The following is a 23688-nucleotide window of genomic DNA, read 5'->3' on the forward strand; positions in this document are numbered from 1 at the left end:
ATTGATCAGTGAAAATTTAAACATTGAACATACATTCTTGGAAAAATAAATTTTAAAAAGTTTAACAATGTCCAAATGAATTGGTATTTTATAATAAATCATATCAGTATCACATATATTATTGAGGTCTCATAAGATTCAAAACTATATTAGATCTCTCCTTTTTATTAGTGGGCTTCTCTGGTAGCTCAGCTGGTAAAGAATCCGCCTACAATGCAGGAGACCGCGGTTTAATTCCTGGGTTGGGCAGATCTGCTGAAGAAGGGATTGGCTACCCACTCCAGTATTCTTGGGTTTCCCTGGTGGCTGAGATGGTAAAGAATCTGCCTGCAATGTGTTGGGAAGATCCCCTGGAGAAGGGAATGGGCTACCCACTTCAGTATTTTGGGATGAGAATTCCAGACACGACTGAGCGACTTTTACTTCATATTCTCTCTTTACATATTGCTGTGCCACCCAAGCAGTCATAGGTCAACAAGCAAGTGCTTCCCAAGACAAGATCCACACCATGACATCCACCATTTAAGTATCTCACAAAGAAAGTTATTCATACACTTATTTGAGCTTTTTTCAGCTTCAGGCAAAAGTCACTTCAGGAATTAGATTCCCAATGGATTTTTAATGAGTGAAAAATTTGTAAATATTTTTTAATATTCTAAAAACCAAATGAGTTTACCACCTCATAGTTTTGCTAAGATATTCCCAAGGTAGTAAGATGTTTGTTATCAGAACATTCTAGTCTACTTTTTTTTTATGTTGCTACTTTGAAGTCACCATTAGGAAATCTATTAATATTTTATTTATACTGTACTCATATTCCATATTCTTTGGTCTAAATTATTTCATTTGAGACAGAGCTTCTTCTTCCTAATGGAAATAATCATGAATGATGTCACTAATCAAATACTCTTGTCTTGCAGCTAATGACTTATTTTGCCATTATGATGACACATGTCGTATTTCACAATAACCTTTACCCCCTTTTTCAGCCTTCAAAACCTTTCATCACCCTGACATGGTTCTGAAATGTGGAAACTTATTTTTATTCATAAAGATATGAATTCAAAGGGCAGGCAGAACATAGGCTTTGATAAACACTAGTTAGCTGGGGGAAAAGAAGGATACTTTCATCTTAAGAAATATTATATCTTATCAACTTCTATTAATATTAATGAATTTAGAAGAACTCTGTACTGAGTTAGAATTATAAGTAATTATGTACATTTCTATCAATGTAAGGTAGCTAATAAAACAGTATTAGCATTACAGAATAGCAAGTACTGTCTTAAAAATAAGAATTTAGAACAAACGCTAAGTCTACTCCTTTGAGAAAATCTACCTTATGGAATTTAATTTCATGAATGCTAACTATGCAAAAGAAAAGATCACCTACTTAGACAAAGTAAGCCAATGAAAACATCTCTCAAAACATATTTATTTCTAAACTGTTTGGTTAAAATAATGTCTTGACAGTAGTTTCTCTATTACTTTCTTTAATATATGTATTAAACTCATATCTCAGAAATTATATTTCTACTCATATTGAAAATACAGCTTTATAAAATAACAAATAATATTCATAAGGTATTTTTGTTATTTCTTCATGTAATCCAATTTTTATATCATTAGCCATTTATTCTCAGTTACAAAAAGAAATATCAAGTGGCTAAAAACTAGGCAACATAAATGAAAGATTGATCCAATTTTTCCAAATAAGTTTTAAAATTGGGCTGACATTTTTAAGTCACTTGGAACCATAGAACTTTCAAGACACTCAGTAAATTAAGACCACAGCAGTAAAGTAGAATTAACCCATAATGCAAATAAACATGTAAAATTGGATTGTAAACCTTGGTAAAATCCACTGATGGTATTTTTTTTATTTTAGTAGGTTCTTAAAATAGGAATAGTTTAGTAGTAAAACAAAAGGATTACTGGGGGAAAAGAAAACAACTTCACTAACCCAGATGTAACTACATTTCATGTTATAAGCAAATTCTTTCAGCAGGTAATCATATCACTTTACCCTTTCTGAAAAAAAAATGTAAGTGCAGCTCAAAAAGAAATATTTGCATGAAAATATTTCTAGTGACTTATTAATTACTTTGTAGATTAAGAAATCTCTTAAGAGTAGCTAAAAATTTGAATTTCAGAAAACACACTATTAAATATGTATCACTTACCTTTCTTGGATGCTTCAAAACTGTCATAGAGGTTTATCTTCTGGGTGTCATAGGTTAGGGTGGTGTTGGGCAACAAGGTTCTGTTTCTGTTGATTGTATTCACAGCAAATCTGAATGCAAGTTCCTCAGCTCCCATTGGGCCAGATTCCACATATTCAAAAATACCACCTGGCAAAGAAAGGAAAAATCACACAGTTCTTACAAGATGGAGAAAATCTGTACTTTTTTTATCTGTACTTTTATGTATGTATTTGGGTACTTAATTTGTGTGAGTGTGTGAGAGTATATGTGATTTGTCTAAGAATGTGGAGTATGAATACTTCAAATATTCAAATAAAATTTTTAATTTATGCCCTTTAACATAAATTCACACTGGCAAAATTTCTTTGATACTGATATCAAAATTTTATATGATTTGAATACGATTTTGCCTTTTTATTTAGTAGTTGCTTCTTTTAGGGCCTAGGTATATATAGGTCCTGCATTAAGTACTGAACTCTTGAAGATCTGCACACAGTTCCAAAATGATCAGTCCTCTATACTGATACAAAGCTATAAGGTTAGCATTGGGAAAACTGTATTAAATTTGTCTCTGTTAATTCAGACATCTGAATTCCTTAGCACAATTTTTAATAGTTTTAAGTTTAATAATAACTTACCATGTTAAAAACCCAAAATACTTATTCACTTGCAAATTGCAGCATTTGACTTGCAAGAAAAAGAACAAAGTAGCATTTTCTATGTGTTTTACTCTACATCCTGTTTCAGAAAAGACTTGACATTTTTGAAAGACAGCTCTCCCAAACCATGAAAATTCCTTAGGCAGTGAATAACACTGTAGCAAATAATTTTGGTCATAAAATGTGGAATATAATTTAACCATGTGTTCTTTCCATTTGGCACCTTCCACCAGCTGCATCTCAGACCAGTCCCCTCAGCTGTGTCCCAGCCTTGATATCCTCTTTCTCTCTCCAGTTGTGAGTGACCGGAGACCTTTGTCTCCAAGAGAATCTCTTCCTTGTTGGTTTGGTGAATGAAATGAAAGGGGGAGCACCTAATAGCTGACATCCTCCAACCTCTGTCTTTAGGAAACCAAAACATTAAAAATAATGAACATTTATTTTTCTCCCTTTCAAACTTCACACCATGTGCTCTCAGCACAGTCATTCACAAATAAACTCCCTTGAATAAGACATTTCCACAGCTTGCAATTCATCCCTCATCAAAAGTCTTTTGACACATGAATGTCAGGAGACATCAGCACACTACCTATTCTAAATGAGTAAGAAAGTCATGGTGTGGTAATAATTTCTCCAAATATGAGGAATTAGGACTCAGAAGATACCGCAGTGATTGGACAAATTTATATTCAGGAAGAATTGGAAATATTTCATTTTACAGCATATTAGTTGGAAATATATCGCTTATTTTTTCAACTAATTTGATGGTATGGTTACAGAACAGCCAACTTACTTATTGTGAAATTATACTCTGAATATGTTTTAAATCATGGTGGGTTATGCTAAGCAGAAGGATAATAAGTATTTATTGACATCCAAATACTTAATGGGTGTCAAGAACAAAATTAGATGTCATGTATGTGGAGAACAGTGGTATGAGCATGGACTCCAGAGCCAAACTGTTTTACATTCTGGCTCTGCCACTTGTCATCCCAGGCATAGTGGGCAGTTGCTTAAATCTTCAGTCTGAGTTTCTTCATCTCTAAAAAAAGAGATGATGATAGAGCTAGTACATAGAATTGTTAATAGAGAGCAAATTGTGTCATAACAAAGCACTTAGAATCAGTGATGACCATAGAGCAAACACTACATAAGTGTTTAAGATTTCACTGAGTTTTCAAAGCAATCCCAAGTAGTATAATTTTACAGAAAACAATCTTGTGACTAAAGATCATGCAGCTATCAAATGACAGAGGCAACATTAGAATCTGTTCATGCCTGACTTGAAAGCCCTTGCCTATTCCACTACAAATTAGTAATTTTCTTCAAAATTTCATTCAGGCAAAATACACAAAAATTCCTAATTCCTAAAACGTGAGATAAGATGACTTCACTAAAAATATGCAGTTAGAAATGTAAGATCATATATATGGAACATAAAAATAATTGAGTAATTGAAAAGTACTTAAGCTTAATTAGGAACACAGAATTGATTCCAGAAATGCAAACCTAAAGTCATTTAACAGCAAAAAAAAAAAAAAAAAGAAAAACTGAATCTTCTACTTTTCTCTGTTCAAATTTTAATTTGAATGTCATATAAGTGCAAAATGGGGGAAATCCCCTGGAGGAGAGCATGGCAACCCACTCCAGTATTCTTGCCTGGAGAATCCCATGGACAGAGAGGAGCCTGGCAGGTTACAGTCCATAGCGTCGCACAAAGTCAGATATGACTTAAGCAACTTAGCATGCATAAATAGAAAATAAGGATACAGAAATGGTCAGCACATGATGATAGCAGGTTACAACTTTCCTATCCTTCACCACTCTTCAAAATAACAATCTACTTTGAAAATTATGTGTCAGAGTCTTCTAATATTGAGACTACACCAACTCTGTGGCCCAAAATTTTGCTCCAGGTTTTATGTCCAAGAAAAACTGTATATCTATGTTCATCAAAATAAGAAGAAATGTTGTATGACATCTCTTATATGTGGAATCTAAATAGAAATGATACAAATGAACTTACAAGACAAGAAACAGACACACAGACTTTAAGAACAAGCTTATGGTTGCCAGAGGGAAGGATGGTGGGAAGGGATAGTTAGGGAGTTTGGGATGGACAGGTACACACTGCTATATTTAGAGTGGATAATCAACAAGGACCTACTATAGAGCACATGGAACTCTGCCCAATGTTATGCAGCAATCTGGATGGGAGGGGAGTTTGGGGGCTAATGGATACCTGAATTGGAGAAGGCAATGGCACCCCACTCCAGTACTCTTGCCTGGAAAATCCCATGGACAGAGGAGCCTGGTAGGCTGTAGTCCATGGGGTTGCTGAGGGTCTGACACTACTGAGCAACTTCACTTTCACTTTTCACGTTCATGCATTGGAGAAGGAAATGGCAACCCACTCCAGTGTTCTTGCCTGGAGAATCCCAAGAATGGAGGAGCCTGGTGGGCTGCCGTCTATGGGATCGCACAGAGTCGGACATGACTGAAGTGACTTAGTAGTAGTAGTAGTAGGATACATGAATTTGTATGACAGAGTCCTTTCATTGTTCACCTGACACTATCACAACATTGTTAATTGGCTATACCTCAATATAAAACAAAAAGTTCAAACACCTTAAAAAAAAAAAAAGAAGAAGAAGAAAGAAAAACATGTACAAGAATATTCATAGTAGGGCTTCCCTGGGTAGATCAGCTGGTAAAGAATCTGCCTGCAGTGCAGGAGACCCTGGTTTGATTCCTGGGTTGGGAAGATCCCCTAGAGAAGGGATAGGCTATATACTCCAGTATTTGGGGGCTTCCCTAGTGGCTCAGATGGTAATGAAGCCACCTGCAATGTGGGAGACCTGGGTTTGATCCCGGGGTTAGGAAGATCCCCTGGAGGAACACATAGCAACCCACTACAGTATTCTTGCCTACAGAATCCCCATGGACAGAGGTACAAAACAATAAAAAACTGAAAGTTTAGGGGGAGAACACGATGGTGGAAAAAATAGGTGGATGTGGAGTACATCTCCCTTCATGGATACATCAGGAATACACCTTCAGACACAGAAGTGCATGCAGAACACCAGCTGAGAGTGGACAAGAGTACTTGACGAATGGAAAAGAATATATAGAACCACGCCATACTTGGTAGGATGAAGGCAGTAAGGGGAAAGCAGGAGTGTTAGTAGGACCGGACCTGTCCTCGGCAGATGAGGGAACTGAAGCAGGGGCCCAACCCCCAAGTCAGGGCAACTGTCTGAGTCAGAGGAGAAACATTTAAGGCTGAGAGTGAACAGCTGATCTGGAGCAGTCTAAATGGAATGAGAACAGACACTCCTTGCCACAGCCATACATACCGCAGGCAGGAATGTGGGTTTCCTGGAAGAGGCAGCAGCTGGGAACTGGAGTTTAGGGATTGTGGAGCAATCCCAGGGCGAGGGCTGCTGTTGACTGTAGAGAGATGGATTGAGGTGATGTGAGGGAGGAGATTGTGGTGGGAAACACCTGTAGAGCAAACCAGGTAGCCATGGAAGTAAGGCACTACTGCTGAGTCATGCAGCCATCACCATAGCCTCTCTCTTCACACACCAGCATCAGCAGCTGAATAGAGAGGCTGGCCCATCAAATGCCTTATGCACTGAACTACAGAGTAGGATCCCACCCAAGGTGCTCCTTTCAGTGACTGATGCGTGGAACTACGAGTAGGATCCCAACCAGGGTGCCCCCTTTAAATGCCTGTTGTGCCAAACAACAGAGAAGGACCCCAGGCAAGAGATCCCTCTAAGTGCCTGTATGGGCAGAGCCATGGAGAAAGACTGGCCAAAGAGGCCTTCTGATCGCCAGCTACAAGAGGCTCAAAAAAGGACTCTGATAGGGCCATAATTCCTGCTGCGGAGGCAGTCTGAGTCCTTGCACATTTGGTGCCACCAGGGTCCCTGCAAGCCAAGCAGCTGCACCATCTTCACACTCAACTCTCACTGGTCAGAGCTGCCACAGGCCAAAAAAAAAAAAGTCTTGTGTTTATGCTCACAAGGTCGCTTCAGTCCTGTCTCTTTGCAACCCTGTAGACTGTGGCCTGCCAGGCTTCTCTGTCAGAGAGGGGGGTTCTCCAGGCAAGAATACTGGAGCCATACCCTTGGCCAAATATTGGCCAAAACTGGTTGCCATACCCTTCTAGAGCGCTATATTTCCTGCTGCCCTAGCCGCCAACCCCCCTGAATACCTAGTGCTGCCAGAACCCCTGTGACCCAAGCAGCTGCACCACCTCCACACCTGGCCCTCACAGGGGCAAACCCAAGCCCTCCAGGGAAGCCTCAGGAGCTAAAGCCCATGGATGACACACATGTACAGGTGGAAATAAAACCACACTTGAAACCCAGGGGCAGTGTGGCTAAGGAAAAAGACCTAAAACCTTTCCACCAGCTGTACAAGCTGCAGATTAAATCCACACGATCAACTAAGAAGACTGTGTCCATGGAATATATAAAAGGCCATTGAGAGTGCCCACAAAAGAAAACGCACTAGCTCTGATAGCTGTGGACATTGGAGGCAAGAACACAGAGAGTAGGACCAGATTAGAATCTGAGCAGCCTCCACAGCAGGTCCAGAGATCAGCACAGTATTGGAGGGCATCCTAGGGAGGTAAGGTGAACTGTGATTCCTGGTATGGGAAAGGACTCTGACAGCAGTGATTCAAGAAAAACATTTATTATTCTTCTTTTTTGACTTGTTCTGTAGATTCTTTGGATTTTTTTTTTTTCCTTTTTTACCCCTCTGTTGTAGTTGTCAATTTTATTGGCACTAAGAAATCCAATTAAACTTTTGAGCTTTTTTTTTTCTTCTTTTTCCTCAGACATTTTTTTTTTTACTGTCATAAACCTCTACCTCTACATTGGGCTTTTGCAGTTCTGTGGAGTTTTCCTCTTTTTTTCATTTTCCTTTTTTTCATTTTTAATTTTTTAAGCCTATTATTATTTTTTCTACATTTATTCCTTTGTTTGCTTTTCCTTTCCCCTTACAGTTAATCTTTAATGTATATAAATCATCTTTATCTACCTCTATTTAACTTTGTATATATATTCTTTCTTTTCTTTCTCTCCTTTCCTCTTAACATATTGGTTAGTTTTAATTTCATTGCTTTATTCCCCACTTGGCACCTTGCTTTAGTTTTGTTATCCAGTTGTGCTTTACTTAGTTTTGTTCTGGTAGATATACTTTTTGCTTTTCTTTGTTTGTCAGGTGAATCTATTATACTTAATTTTTGTAGGACTATTTTGATTTTGATTATGGGTGTATATGTGTATATATGTGTATATACATATTCAGTCACAATTTCTGCTGTTGTTATAAACCTCTGCCTTGACATTGGGCTTTTGCAGTTCTGTGGAGTTTCCCTCCCCCACCTTTTCTTTCTTCTTCCATTATTACTCTTTTCTCTTTTATATAATTTTAATTTTTAATTTTTAAACCTACTGTATTTTTTCCACACTTATTCCTACTACACTTACACTTATTGGTTTGCTTTTCCTACTGTTCTTTTCCCCTTGCAGTTAATCTTTCTTGTATATAAATCTTCTTCATCTACCTCTCTTTAACTTTGCATATCTATTCTTTCTTTCCTTTCCTTTCAACATATTTGTTAGTTTTCTTTTCATTGCTTTACTCCCCACTTGGCACCTTGCTTTAGTTTTATTTTCTAGTTTGTGCTTAAGTTAGTTTTGTTCTTAACTGGTAAATATAATTTTTTATTTCCTTTGTTTGCCAGACCAATCTACTGTATTTTATATGTGTTGGACTGTTTTCACTTTGTTCATGGGTATATATGTATATGTGTATATTCCATTATTTTAATTATTATTTTCCTGATTTTGTAACTTCCATTTGTCTGGGGTTCATCTTTGGTTTCTTGTTTTCAGATATTTGCTTTACTCTCCCTTAATGCCATAACAAACCACTTGTGGAATCTTCGTTCCTGACCCCAGAGATCAAACCCTGAGCCTTTGGAGTGAGAGCACTGAATCCTAGACTATCAGAGAACTAACCCTAGGGAGTATCAAATAGTGAGAACTCACACCAAGAAACCACTTGAATATAAGACCTGGGATCACCCAACCACCAATAGCACCCTGTGCAGGACGCCTCATCTAAACAACAAACAAAACAAAAATACAAACTCAGTCATCAGCAGACAGGAGAACACCTCACTCAGCCTTGCCCATCAGAGGAAAAACAAACAAACAAAAACTCAGCATAATCTAACCCTATAGGAAGCTCACACAAACCACTGATCAAACTTATGAGGGCAGAAACCAAAAGGAAGAAAGAATTCAACCTTCTTCAAGGAAATAATTCAACTTTCCTTGAAGCCTGAGAAAAGGGGACTTCAAACACAACACTTAAAAAAAAAGTCAGAGAAATACAGTACAAATGAAGAAATAAACTAGAAACACATACGTCCAAATAAATGAAGAGGAAATAGGAAAATTAGCTGAAAAAAGAATTGAGAATAATGATAGTAAAGATAATCAAAAACCTTGAAAGCAAAATGGAGACAATGCAATAATCAATTAACAATGACCTAGAAGAATTAAAGAATAAGCATACAGAGTAAACAACACAATTACTGAAATTAAAAATACTCTAGAAGGAATCAATAGCAGAATATCTGAAGCAGAAAAACAAATCAGTGAGCTGGAAGATAAAATGGTGGAAATAACTTCTGAGAACAGAATAAAGTAAAAAGAATGAAAAGAACTGAGGATAGGCTCAGAGACCTCTGGGACCATATTAAATGCACCAACATTCAAATTATAGCAGTTCCAGAAGAAGAAGAGAAAAAGAAAGGTATGAGAAAATTTTTGAAGAGATTATAGTTGAAAATTTCCCAACATGGAAAAGGAAATAGCCAATCAAATCCAAGAGGGACAAAGAGTCCCATACAGGATAAACCCGAGGAGAAACACACCAAGACATATACTAATCAAACAAAGACTAAACACAAAGAAAAAGAATATTAAAAGCATCAAGGGAGAAGCAACAAGTAACATACAAGGGAAACCCCACACACTTAAAAGCTGATCTTTCAACAGAAACTCTGCAAGCCAGAAGGGAATGGCAGGACATATTTAAAGTACTGAAAGGGAAAAATCTAAAACCAAGATTACTGTACCCAGCAAGGATCTCATTAAAAATTGATGGAGAAATAAAAAACTTTTAAGACAAGCAAAAGTTAAGAGAATTCAGTACCACCAAACCAGCTTTACAACAAATGTTAAAATGGACTTATAGAAAAAAGATCTATAAAATCAATACCAAACAACTAGAAAATGACAATATGAACATATATATTAATAATTACTTTCAATGTAAATGTACTATATGCTTCAACCAAAAGACACAGAGTGGTTGAATGGACACAAAAACAAGACCCATATATATGTTGTCTACAAGAAACCCACATCAGACCTAAAGACACATATAGATTGAAATTGAGAGGATGGAAAAATATATTTCATGCAAATGGGAAGCAAAAGAAAGATGGAGTAGCAATCATATCAGACAAAACAGATCTTAAAATAAAGAAGTTTACAAGAGATAAGGAAGGACACTACATAATTATCAAGGGATCAATCCAAGAGGAAGACATAACCATTGTAAATATTTATGCACCCAACATAGGAGCACCTCAATACATAAGACAAACAGTAACAGACATAAAAGGAGAAATTGACAGTAACACAATAATAGTAGGAGACTTTAACACCTCACTCATGCCAATGGACAGTTTGTGAAAACAGAAACTTAATAAGGAAACACAAGTCTTAAAGGATATATTAGGAGAGATGGATCTCACTGATAACTTCAGGACGTTCCACCCAGATGGAGAAGAACACATGTTCTTCTCAAGTGTGCATGAAACATTCTCCAGGATCGAGCACATCTTGGGTCATAAATCAAACCTCAGTAAATTTAAGAAAACTGAAATTGTATCAAGCATATTCTTCGACCACAACACTATGAGACTAGATATCAATTACAAGAAAAAAACTGTAAGAAACACAAACACATGAAAATAAAACAATGTGGTTCTAAATAACAAACAGGTTACTGAAGAAATCAAAAGGGATATCAAAAGATTTCTAGAAACAAATGACAAGGAAAACATGACAACTCAAAACCGATGGGATGCAGCCAAAGCAGTTTTAAGAGAATATTTTATAGAAACTCAATCCTACCTCAAGAAACAACATGTTTCCCTTGTAGCTTGGTTGATAAAGAGTCCTTCTACAATGTAGGAGACCTGGGATCAATTCCTGGGTTGGGAAGATCCCCTGGAGAAGGAAATGGCAACCTATTCCAGTATTCTTGCCTGAAGAATCCCATGGACTATAGCCTGCCAGTCTCCTCTGTCCATGGGATCACATGAGTCAGACATGACTTAGTGACTCAAGAAACACAACCTCAAGAAACAATAAAAACATCAAATAGATCAACTAACTTTACAGCTAAAGTAACTGGAAAAAGAAGAAGAAGAAGAAGAAAAAAAAAACTAATTAGTACAAGGTAAGAAATCATAAAGGTCTAAGCGGAAATAAAGGAAGGAAACAATAGTAAGATTAATAAAACTAAAAGCTGGTTCTTTGAGAAGATAAACAAAATTGACAGGCCTTGAGCCAGACTTATCAAGAAAAAAAGAGAGAAGAATCAAGTCAACAAAATTAGAAATGAAAAAGGAGAGGTTACAACAGACAATGCAGAAATACAAGATTATAAGAGAATATTATGCACAACCATATGGCAATAAAATAGATAACCTGGAAGAAATGGACAGATTCCTAGATAAGTTCAATCTTCCAAGACTGAACCAGGAAAAAATAGATATTATGAGCAACCCAATTACAAGCACTGAAATTGAAGCTCTGATCAAAAATCTCCCCAAAAAACAAAAGCCCAGGACAAGATGGCTTCACAGGAGAATTCTATCAAACATTTAGAGAAGATATCATGCCTATTCTCCTAAAACTCTTTCAAAAAATTTCAGAGGAAGGAACACTTGCAAATTTATTCTGTGAGGTCACCATTACCCTGATACCAAAAGCAGACAAAGACAAAACAAAAAGAGAAAATTACAGGTCAGTATGACTGATGAACATAGATGCAAAGATCCTCAACAAAATTTTAGCAAACAGAATTCAGCAAAACATCAAAAAGTTCATACACCATAATCAAGGTGGGTTTATTACAGGGATGCAAGGATTCTTCATTCGAAAAGAGCCTGATGCTGGGAAAGATTGAAGGCAGGAGGAGAAGGGGATGACAGAGGATAAGATGTTTGGATGGCATCACCGACTCAATGGACATGAGTTTGGGTAAACTTTGGCAGTTGGTGACAGACAGGGAGGCCTCACATGCTGCGGTCCATTAGCAAAGAGTCAGACACAACTGAGTGACTGAACTGACCTGAAGGATTCTTCAATCAATGTGATACACTGTAATAAACAAATTGAAAGATAAAAACCATGTGATAATCTCAATAGATGCAGAAAAAGCTTTTGACAAAATTCAGCACCTACTTATGATTAAAACTTTTCCAAAAAATGGTCATAGAGGGAACTTACCTCAACATAGTAAAGGCCATATATGACAAGCCTACAGCAAACATTATTCTCAATGGTGAAAAACTGAAAGTATTACCCATAAGATCAGGAATAAGACAAGGGTGTCCACTTTCACCACTATTATTCAACATAGTTCTGGAAGTCCTAGCTACAGCAATCAGATAAGAAAAGAAATAAAAGGAATCCAGATCAGAAATGAAGATGTACAGCTCTCACTGTTTGCAGATGACATAATACTGTACATAGAAAATCCTAAAGATGGTATCAGAAAATTACTAGAGCTAATCAGTGAATTTAGCAAGGTTGGGGAATATAAAATCAATACACAGAAATCACTTGCATTTCTATATACTAACAATGAAAAATCAGAAAGAGAAATTAAGGAACCAATCCCATTCACCATTGCAACAAAAAGAATTAAATATCTAGGAATAAACTTACCTAAGGAGACAAAAGAATTGTACACATAAAATGATAAGACACTAATGAAAGAAATCAAAGATGACATAAACAGATAGAGAGATATTCCATGTTCCTAGGTATAAAGAATCAATATTGTGAAAATGACTATACTACCAAATGCAATCCACAGATTCAATGAGTTCCCTATCAAATTACCAATGGTGTTTTTCACAGAACTAGAGCAAAAAATTTCACAATTTGTATGGAAACACAAAAGACCCCAAATAGCCAAAGTGGTCTTGAGAAAGAAGAATGGAGCTGGAGGAATAAAGCTTCCTGAATTCATATTATACTACAAAGCTACAGTCATCAAGACAGTATGGTACTGGCAGAAAAACAGAAATATAGACCAGTGGAACAAGATAGAAAGCCCAGAAATAAACCCATGCACCTTTGGGTACCTTATATTTTGCAAAGGAGGCAAGAATAGACAATGGGACAAAGACAGCCTCTTCAATAAATGGTGCTGGGAAAACTGGACAGCTACATGTAAAAGAATGAAATTAGAACTTTCCTAACCCCATACACAAAGATAAACTCAAAATGTATTAAATACCTAAATATAAGACCACAAACTACAAAACTCTTAGAGGAAAACATAGGCAGAACACTTAATGACATAAATCAAAGCAAAATCCTCTCTGACCCACCTCTAGAGTAATGAAAATAAAAAAAAAAAAAAAAAGGAAGCAAGTGGGACCTGATTAAACTTAAAAGCTTTTGCACAGAAAAGGAAACTATAAACATGGTGAACATACAATCCTCAGAATAGGAGAAAATAATAGCAAATGAAATAACTGACAAAGGATTAATTTCCAAAATATACAAGAAGCACATACAACTCAATTCCAGAAAAACAAACAACCCAATCAAAAAGTGGGAAAAAGACCTAAACAGACAGTTCTCCAAAGACATACAGATGGCTAACAAACACATGAAAAGATGCTCAACATTGTTCATTATTAGAGAAATGCAAATCAAAACTACAATGAGATATCACATCACACAGGTCAAAATGGCCATCATCAAAAAGTCTACAAACAATAATGCTGGAAAGGGTGTGGAGAAAAGGGTTATACTCTTGCACTGTTGATGGGAATGTGAATTGATACAGCCACTATGGAAGACAGTATGGAGATTCCTTAAAAAACTAGGAATAAAACCACCATATGACCCAGCAATCCCACTCCTAGGCATATACCCTGAGAAAAACAAAACTGAAATAGACACATGTATCCCATTGTTCATTGCAGCACTATTTACAATAGCTAGAGCATGGAAGCAACCTACATGTCCATTGAGAGATGAATGGTTAAAGAAGGGGTTGTATATATATGCAATAGAATATTACTCAGCCATAAAAAGCAATGATTTGAGTAAGTTCTGATGAGGTAGATAAACCTAGAACCTATTATACAGAGTAACATAAGTCAGAAAGAGAAAGATAAATACTATATTGTAACACATATATACAGAATCTAGAAAAATGGTACTGAAGAATTTATCTACAAGGCAACAATGGAGAAACAGACAGAGAATAGACTTACGGACATGGGGAGAAGGGAAGAGATGGTGAGATGTATGGATAAATTAACATGAAAGCTTACATTACCATATGTTAAATAGATAGCCAATGGCAATTTGCTGTATGGATTAGGTAACTCAAACAAGGGCTTTGTATCAACCTAGAGGGGTCGGATGGGAGGGAGATGGGAGAGAGGTTCCCCTCCCTTCCCCAAAAGGGAGGGGATATATGTATACCCATGGCTGATTCATGTTGAGGTTTGACAGAAAACAGCAAAATTCTGTAAAGCAATTATCCTTCAATAAAAAATAAATAAATTTTTTAAAAAGTTTAAACAGTAGAAAAAAATATGTATAAGAATATTCATAGCAGCATGGATAAATGCATCAGTGAACAACTACATTCAACACCAGGAGATGAATCTCATGATCAAAGTGCTGAAAGGAGTTATCAAGCACAAGAGAATATTGCTGTATGATTTAATTCTTTTAAAAGTTCAAAAAATGGTGGTGGGGGTTAGGTACAGGAAGAGGGTATGATGTGCTTCTGGGTGCTAGGGATATTCTGTTTCTTATCCTAGGTTCTTGGATATATATTATTAAGACTTAATGCTATGATTTCTGTAGGTTGACATGCATAGATCATTGTTGAATAAAATTTTATGTTAAAAAGCAATTGCATAAAAGTGTGAAGACTCTTCTAAGTTTGATAACACAGGCAGTAAAAATAAGGGCAATATTGTTGACTATAACTTGAATATTTGAAAAAATTCATAATAAAACTAATAAAAATGATTAAAAGAAAATTAAGAAAATACATCAAAGTTTGTTAAACCAAATACAAACACAGCATATGCAAAAGGGTTGGTATCCTCAATATAAAATAATAACAACTAAAAAATATAATTACACCAAAGGAAAAATTGGCAAGGAGTATGAATAGATAGTAAATATTACATAAAAATATTCAATGAGTACACAATGTTCAAAATGTTCAAAAACAGAGAAAAAGAAAGGTTAAAGCAATGAGATGGAATTTTTACAGGTCAAAATTACTGAGGTATAATTAAAAAGTACAGTCAAAAGAAAGCTAAACTGTTACAAACTTTCTTGAAAACTATTTTTTAGTTTATCAAGCTTTAAAAATACCTACTTGAATCTGCTAATTCTATTAATAGGATACAACCTTAAGGAAAATGTGGGGGGTTTATCAGCGAAGAGTTGACTCATTGGAAAAGACTCTGATGCTGGGAGGGATTGGGGGCAGGAGGAGAAGGGGACAACAGAGGATGAGATGGCTGGATGGCATCACTGACTCGATGGACGTGAGTCTGAGTGAACTCCGGGAGTTGGTGATGGACAGGGAGGCCTGGCGTGATGCGATTCATGGGGTCGCAAAGAGTCGGACACAACTGAGCGACTGATCTGATCTTATCTAGCAGCAAGAGTACTCATTTTGTTCATAAGAATAATATTAGAAGCATTCTAAGTATCCAATGGGACCAAATTGTTTTCATAAATATGGTACATATAATTAATAAAATACTATGCATTTGGCCATTTTACTCTATAGCAAGTATCTGATGACAAAAATGTTTTATAAGAATGGAGATTCCTTAAAACACTGGAAATAGAACTGCCTTATGACCTAGCAATCCCAGTGCTGGGCATACACACCAAGGAAACCAGAACTTAAAGAGACACATGTACCCCAATGTTCATCGCAGCACTGTTTATAATAGCCAGGACATGGAAGCAACCTACATGTCCCTCAGCAGATGAATGGATAAGAAAGCTGTGGTACATATACACAAAGGAGTATTACTCAGCCATTAAAAATACATTTGAATCAGTTCTAATGAGGTGGATGAAACAGGAGCCTATTATACAGAGTGAAGTAAGCCAGAAAGAAAAACACCAATACAGTATACTGCTGCTGCTGCTGCTAAGTCGCTTCAGTCGTGTCCGACTCTGTGCGACCCCACAGACAGAAGCCCATCAGGCTCCCCCATCCCTGGGATTCTCCAGGCAAGAACACTGGAGTGGGTTGCCATTTCCTTCTCCAATGCATGAAAGTGAAAAGTGAAAGGGAAGTCGCTCAGTCGTTTCCGACCCTCAGCGACCCCATAGACTGCAGCCCACCAGGCTCCTCCATCCATGGGATTTTCCAGGCAAAAGTACTGGAGTGGGGTGCCATTGCCTTCTCCGTACAGTATACTAATGCATATATATGGAATTTAGAAAGATGGTAACAATAACCCTGTATATGAGACAGTAAAAGAGACACAGAGTCTTTTGGACTCTGTGGGAGAGCGCGAGGGTGGGATGATTTGGGAGAATGGCACTGAAACATGTATAATATGATATGTGAAACAAATCGCCAGTCCAGGTTCGATGCATGATACAGGATGCTCGGGGCTGGTGCACTGGGATGACCCAGAGGGATGGTATGGGGAGGGAGGTGGGAGGGGGGTTCAGGATGAAGAACACATGTACACCCATGGTGGATTAATGTTGATGTATGGCAAAACCAATACAATATTGTAAAGTAATTAGCCTCCAATTAAAATAAATAAATTTATATTAAAAAATTACAATTTGCACTTACATTTAACAGAGTATTAGTGTGGTTTATTTTAAACGATAGACACTTGATTAATTTTCGTCTTTGTGTACATTTTAAATAGTTAACAATAAACCTGTGTTAATCTTACAATTTTTAAAAAAGTGGATAAAATACATTTAAAAATGAAGCTGTAATATTAAATGGCAGCAGAAAACATAACAATAACGAGAGATAGTATGAAATTTCAGGACATTTATGTATTTGTTATTTTTCTAATGAGAAAGACAATATATTTATGTGATGGGGGAAGAGCCAAAACAAAAAGAAAGTTAAAAGGCAGAGAAGAGAGGGAACTGATGAAGTAGGTAGCTCAGGAGCAAAAGAGGATCAAATTCAAAGTATGGGAAGTAGGCTAGGCCTTGGATAAAAGAAACCTTACTTACTCAAGCACAAGGCAATTCTCTGTAATCTGCTGATGCAGAGTTGAGCAACGAATTGAAAAATTAAATATTTTATTTATTTTCTTTATGAAGTAAAAAATAGAAGTTTACAAATTTGATTCTCTGTGGAAGAAATCAGTTATTTTTATTCTAAAAGTATATCTTTGATCTTAAAACTTGCTAACAAGAAATTGAAAGGTGAAATATTTTCTCCATCTGTTCCTAGACATACAAAAGGGCAATTTTTCACATGATCTGAACAGGGCCTTTTCTCTTACCATGCAAAATAATATCCACCTTGTGCTATGCACCAGCTATAAAAGATGCTTGGTCCTGGACTTATTCTTTTTATTATGAAGTATAAGAATTATAGGCAGCATTTCATAACCATGTGGTAATGAAGACAGAATTGCTACCCTAAGGAGTTCACAGAAAAGTATTTGGTGAATAAAATACATTCCACGGTAATAAAGAACATAGAAGAACTATAAGATCCTGAAGCAGCATCTTAGCAATCTGTAATTAAGTGCTTTCCACAGACTTGTACCAAGATTCACACAGTTTCATGAACCTAGAGACCACTATTTTATCACAATCAAATTCCCTATTCCTTTTTTCACTGTTTTCTTATACTTATGTTCGGCTTTCTGAAATTAAAAAAAAAATCTAAGATAATCATTCTCGTGGTTTTGTTTTTGTTTGGTTTAATTATTTTGTTTGCTTGTATTAATTTAGGAAAGGCTGCTGCTGCTGCTACTAAGTCACTTCAGTCATGTCCTACTCTGTGCGACCCCATAGATGGCAGCCCGCCAGGCTCCCCTGTCCCTGGGATTCTCCAGGCAAGAACACTGGAGTGGGTTGCCATTTCCTTCTCCAATGCATAAAAGTGAAAAGTGAAAGGGAAGTCGCTCAGTCGTGTCCGACTCTTAGCAACCCCATGGACTGCAGCCTACCAGGCTCCTCCATACATGGGATTTTCCAGACAAGAGTACTGGAGTGTGTTGCCATTGCCTTCTCTGTTAGGAAAGGCTATCACATCTCAAATAACCTCAGCATCAAACAGTATGTGTGTTAGTCGTTCAGTTGTGTCCAACTTTTGTGACCCCATGGACAGTAGCCTGCCAGGCTCATCTGTCCATGGAATTTTCCAGGCAAGAATACTCAAGTGGGTTTCCATTCCCTTCTCAGAGGATCTTCCTGTCTCACGGATTGAACCTGGGTCTCCTGCATGGCAGGCGGACTCTTTACTGCTGAGCCACTAGGGAAACCACAATCACAGAAAACTAACCAAACTGGTCACATGGATCATGCTGTCGTCTAACTCAATGAAACTATGAGCCATGCTATGTAGGGCCACCCAAGACGGATGGGTTGTGATGGAGAGTTCTGACAAAACATGGTCCACTGGAGAAGGGAATGGCAAACCACTTCAGTATTCTTTCCTTGAGAATCCCATGAACAGTATGAAAAGGCAAAAAGATAGGACACTGAAAGACGAACTCCCCAGGTTGGTAGGTGCCCAATATGCTACTGGAGAAGAATGGAGAAATAATTCCAGAAAGAATGAATAGATAGAGCCAAAGTGAAAACAATGCCCAGTTGTGGATGTGACTGGTGATGGAAGTAAAATCCGATGCTGTAAGGAACAATATTGCATAGGAACCTGGAATGTTAGGTCCATGAATCAAGGTAAATTGGACGTGATCAAACAGGAGATGGCTAGAATGAACAGCAACATTTTAGGAATCAGTGAACTAAAATGGAATGAAATGGGTGAATTTAACTCTGATCACCATTATACCTACTACTGAGGGCAAGAATCCTTAGAAGAAATTGAGTAACCCTCATAGTCAACAAAAGAATCCAAAATGCAGTATTTGGGTGCAATCTCAAAAACGACAGATGATCTTCGTTTGTTTCCAAGGCAAAACATTCAATGTCACAGTAATTCAAATCTATGCCCCAACCACTAATGCCACAGAAGCTGACATTGAAAGGTTCTATGATGACCTACAAGATCTTCTAGAATTAACACCAAAAAAAGATGTCCTTCCCATCATAGAGGACTGGAATGCAAAAGTAGGAAGTCAAGAGATACCTGGAGTAACAGGTAAGTTTGGACCTGGAGTACAAAATAAAGCAGGCAAAGACTAACAGAGTTTTCCCAATAGAACAACAGAGTTTTGCCAATTCCAACAACACAAGAGAAGACTCTACACATGGACAATTACCAAATGGTCAATAACAAAATCAGACTGATTATATTCTTTGCAGCCAAAGATGGAAAAGCTCTATCTAGTCAGCAAAAACAAGACTGGGAGCTGACTGTTCCTCAGATCATGAACTCCATACTGCCAAGTTCAATATAAATTTTTTAAAAAGTAGGTAAAACCACTAGACCATTCATATATGACCTAAATAAAATCCCATATGATTATACATTGAAGTGAGGAATAGATTCAAAAGATTAGATCTGATAGACAAGTGCCTAAAGAACTATGGATAGACGTTCATGACATTGAACAGCAGGCAGTGATCAAGACCATCCCCAAGAAAAAGAAATGCAAAAAAGGCAAAACAGTTGTCTGAGAAGGTCTTATAAAAATAGTTGAGAAAAGAAGAGAAATAAAAGGCAAAGGAGAAAAGGAAAGATAAATATATTTGAATGCAGAATTCCAAAGAATAGCAAGGAGAGATAAGAAAGAATTCCTCAGTGATCAATGCAAAGAAATACAGGAAGACAATAGAATGGAAAAGACTAGTGATCACTTTAAGAAAATTAGAGATACCAAGGAAACATTTCATGCAAAAATAGGCATGAATAAAGGAGAGAAACAGTATAGATCTAACAAAGCAGATGATATTAAGAAGAGGTGGCAAGAATACATAGAAGAACTATACAAAACATATCTTCATGACCCAGATAACCATGATGGTGTGATCTCTCACTTACAGCCAGACATCCTGGAATGTGAAGCCAAGTGGACCTTAGGCAGCATCATTACGAACAAAGCAAGTGGAGGTGATGGGATTCCAGTTGAACTATTTCAAATCCTAAACAATAATGCTGTGAAAGTACTGCACTCAATATGCCAGCAAATTTGGAAAACTCAGCAGTGGCCATAGGACTGGAGAAGGTCATTTTCACTCTAATTCCAAAGAAAAACAATGCCAAAGAATGTTCAAACTACCACGCAACTGCACTCTTCTCACAGGCTAGCAAAGTAATGCTCAAAATTCTCCAAGCTAAGCTTCAAAAGTGCATAAACTGAGAAGTTCCAGATGTTCAAGCTGGATTTAGAAAAGGCAGAGGAACGAGAGCTCAAATTTCAACATTCACTGGATCATAGAGAAAGCAAGAGAATTCCAGAAATACATCTACTTCTGCTTTATTGACTATGCCAAATCCTTTGACTGTGTGAATCACAAACTGTGGAAAATTCTTAAAATCATGGGAATACCAGACCACCTTACCTGTCTCAAACAATATGCCTGAGATTCTTTCTCCAAGCTTATACTAAAAGTTAATAGTTTTCATCATTTTATAAGTGGCCTGTTAGATAAAAAAAGAAACAGGATAGAGTAGAATAGGCTTCTTTTTCATGAGTAGTTGGAAAAGTTTTCCATAGCTGTCCCACTTTGTTTAGCAGATATAGAGGACCAAATGGTAAGGAATCCCTCATCTGCACAGAACTCACAATACAGCAACTTTCTCCATCACAGACTATGACTCACAAAAGAACATTACTCAAGACTTGAAACAAAAGATTTATATTAGTCAACTGCTGAAGCTGATCCAAACTGTTTGTCATTTAGGTCAATTTTAACCACTACTGAGGATTGTATGACTCATAAACCTGTGATAAATGTGTCAGCCAACGTCACATCTAACTTCTATGACTGTTCAAAAAGATCCAATCTTAAAGTAGGTACAATCAGTGTCTTATACTCATTCACTTTAATAAAGGAATTGATGTTGTGAATGACACATCATTTGTTATCCTCTTAGAAGATATGCCAGTTTCTAGAATTTTTATTAAAAGAATGTTGGCCTCATCTAAGTCACAGAAGTAGCAGGTCCAAGAAGAGGGTGGTCTAAGGAATAAAAACCCAGATTCCTGTTCAACAACTTTAGTAAGAATGGTCCTTAAGAGTCTTCTGTGGGTACTGGTTGAATTGATTCCTGAGTAGCTGCAGCTTAGGGAATCTGCCACGGGATGTGGCATTACTTCAAAGTTAGATGGATCCTGTCCTGCATGCCCCAGACCTCACCTATCCAAAGTTCCAGAGAGAATGATGAGCATCTGTATTACCACTGCACCAACTTCTCAACATCCAAAGTTTGGAAGACACAAAACCATCCCAGAGTCAAATGCAGTCACTAGAACAGCCTTCCCTCTGAGCCCCAGTGCCCTTTTGTCTGGGGCTGCAAAGTTAAATGCCTATACTGGAGAGACAATAAGAAGTGGTGCAGACTAAGGAATATATTCTCCATCAAAAAGGAAGTTTAATTTTTAATGCCCTGCTCCCTAAACTCATCAGAATATGCCCAGTTCAGTTCAGTCGCTCAGTCATGTTTGACTCTTTGTGACCCCATGAATCGCAGCACACTAGGCCTCCCTGTCCATCACCAATTCCTGGAGTTTACTCAAACTCATGTCCATCGAGTCAGTGATGCCGTCCAGCCATCTCGTCCTCTGCTGTCACTTTCTCCTCCTGCCCCCAATCCCTCCCAGCATCAGGGTCTTTTCCAATGAGTCAACTCTTCGCATGAGGTGGCCAAAGTATCAGAGTTTCAGCTTTAGCATCAGTCCTTCCAATCAACACTCAGGACTGATCTCCTTTAGAATGGACTGGTTGGATCTCTTTGCAGTCCAAGGGACTCTCAAGAGTCTTCTCCAGCACTACAGTTCAAAAGCATCAATTCTTCAGCACTCAGCTTTCTTCACAGCCCAACACTCACATCCATACATGACCACAGGAAAAACCATAGCCTTGACTAGATGGACCTTTGTGGGCAAAGTAATGTCTCTGCTTTTGAATATGCTATCTAGGTTGGTCATAACTTTCTATCCAAGGAGTAAGTGTCTTTTAATTTCATGGCTTCAGTCATCATCTGCAGTGATTTTGGAGCCCCCAAAAATAAAGTCTGAAACTGTTTCCACTGTTTCCCCATCTATTTGCCATGAAGTGATGGGACCAAGATGCCATGATCTTAGTTTTCTGAATGTTGAGCTTTAGGCCAACTTGTTCACTCTCCTCTTTCACTTTCATCAAGAGGTTCTTTAGTTCCTCTTCACTTTCTGCCATAAGGGTGTTGTCATCTGCATATCTGAAGTTATTGATATTTCTCCCGGCAATCTTGATTCCAGCTTGTGCTTCTTCCAGCCCATCATTTCTCATGATGTACACTGCATATAAGTTAAATAAGCAGGGTGACAATATACAGCCTTGATGTACTCCTTTTCCTATTTGGAACCAGTCTGTTGTTCCATGTCCAGTTCTAACTTGCTTCCTGACCTGCATACAGATTTCTCAAGAGGCAGGTCAGGTGGTCTCGTATTCCCATCTTTTGAAGAATTTTCCATAGTTTATTGTGATCCACACAGTCAAAGGCTTTGGCATAGTCAATAAAGCAGAAATAGATGTTTTTCTGGAACTCTAGATGTTTTTCTGGAACTCTCTTGCTTTTTCTATGATCCAGAGGATGTTGGCAATTTGATCTCTGGTTCCTCTGCCTTTTCTAAAACCAGCTTGAACATCTAGAAGTTCACGGTTCACATACTGCTGAAGTCTGGCTTGGAGAATTTTGAGAATTACTTTACTAGCATGTGAGATGAGTGCAATTGTGCGGTAGTTTGAGCATTCTTTGGCATTGCCTTTCTTTGGGATTGGAATGAAAACTGACCTTTTCCAGTCTTGTGACCACTGCTGAGTTTTCCAAAATTTGCTGGCATATTGAGTGCAGCACTTTCACAGCATCATCTTTCAGGATTTGAAATAGCTCAACTGGAATTCCATCGCCTCCACTAGCTTTGTTCATAGTGATGCTTTCTAAGGCCCACTTGACTTCATATTCCAGAATGTCTGGCTCTAGGTCAGTGATCACATCATCGTTATTATCTGGGTCTTGAAGATCTTTTTGTATAGTTTTTCTGTGTATTCTTGCCACCTCTTCTTAATATCTTCTGCTTCTGTTAGGTTCATACCATTTCT

The 23688-nt window shown here is 37.4% G+C and overlaps 1 protein-coding gene across 5 annotated transcripts in view; it reads right to left on the reverse strand.

The window, feature by feature from the left end:
- The window catches only part of GRIK2 (glutamate ionotropic receptor kainate type subunit 2), a 739106-nt gene that overhangs the window by 449490 nt on the left and 265928 nt on the right, over positions 1 to 23688 (reverse strand). For all 5 annotated transcript variants that reach the window (XM_070377125.1, XM_070377124.1, XM_070377121.1 and 2 more), the window contains exon 2: positions 2184 to 2351. In XM_070377125.1, the coding sequence (XP_070233226.1) occupies positions 2184 to 2351 (168 nt within the window). The remainder of the gene's footprint in view (positions 1 to 2183; positions 2352 to 23688) is intronic.

The sequence above is a fragment of the Bos mutus genome, chromosome 9, assembly GCF_027580195.1.
Source record: "Bos mutus isolate GX-2022 chromosome 9, NWIPB_WYAK_1.1, whole genome shotgun sequence".
Taxonomy (NCBI): domain Eukaryota; kingdom Metazoa; phylum Chordata; class Mammalia; order Artiodactyla; family Bovidae; genus Bos; species Bos mutus.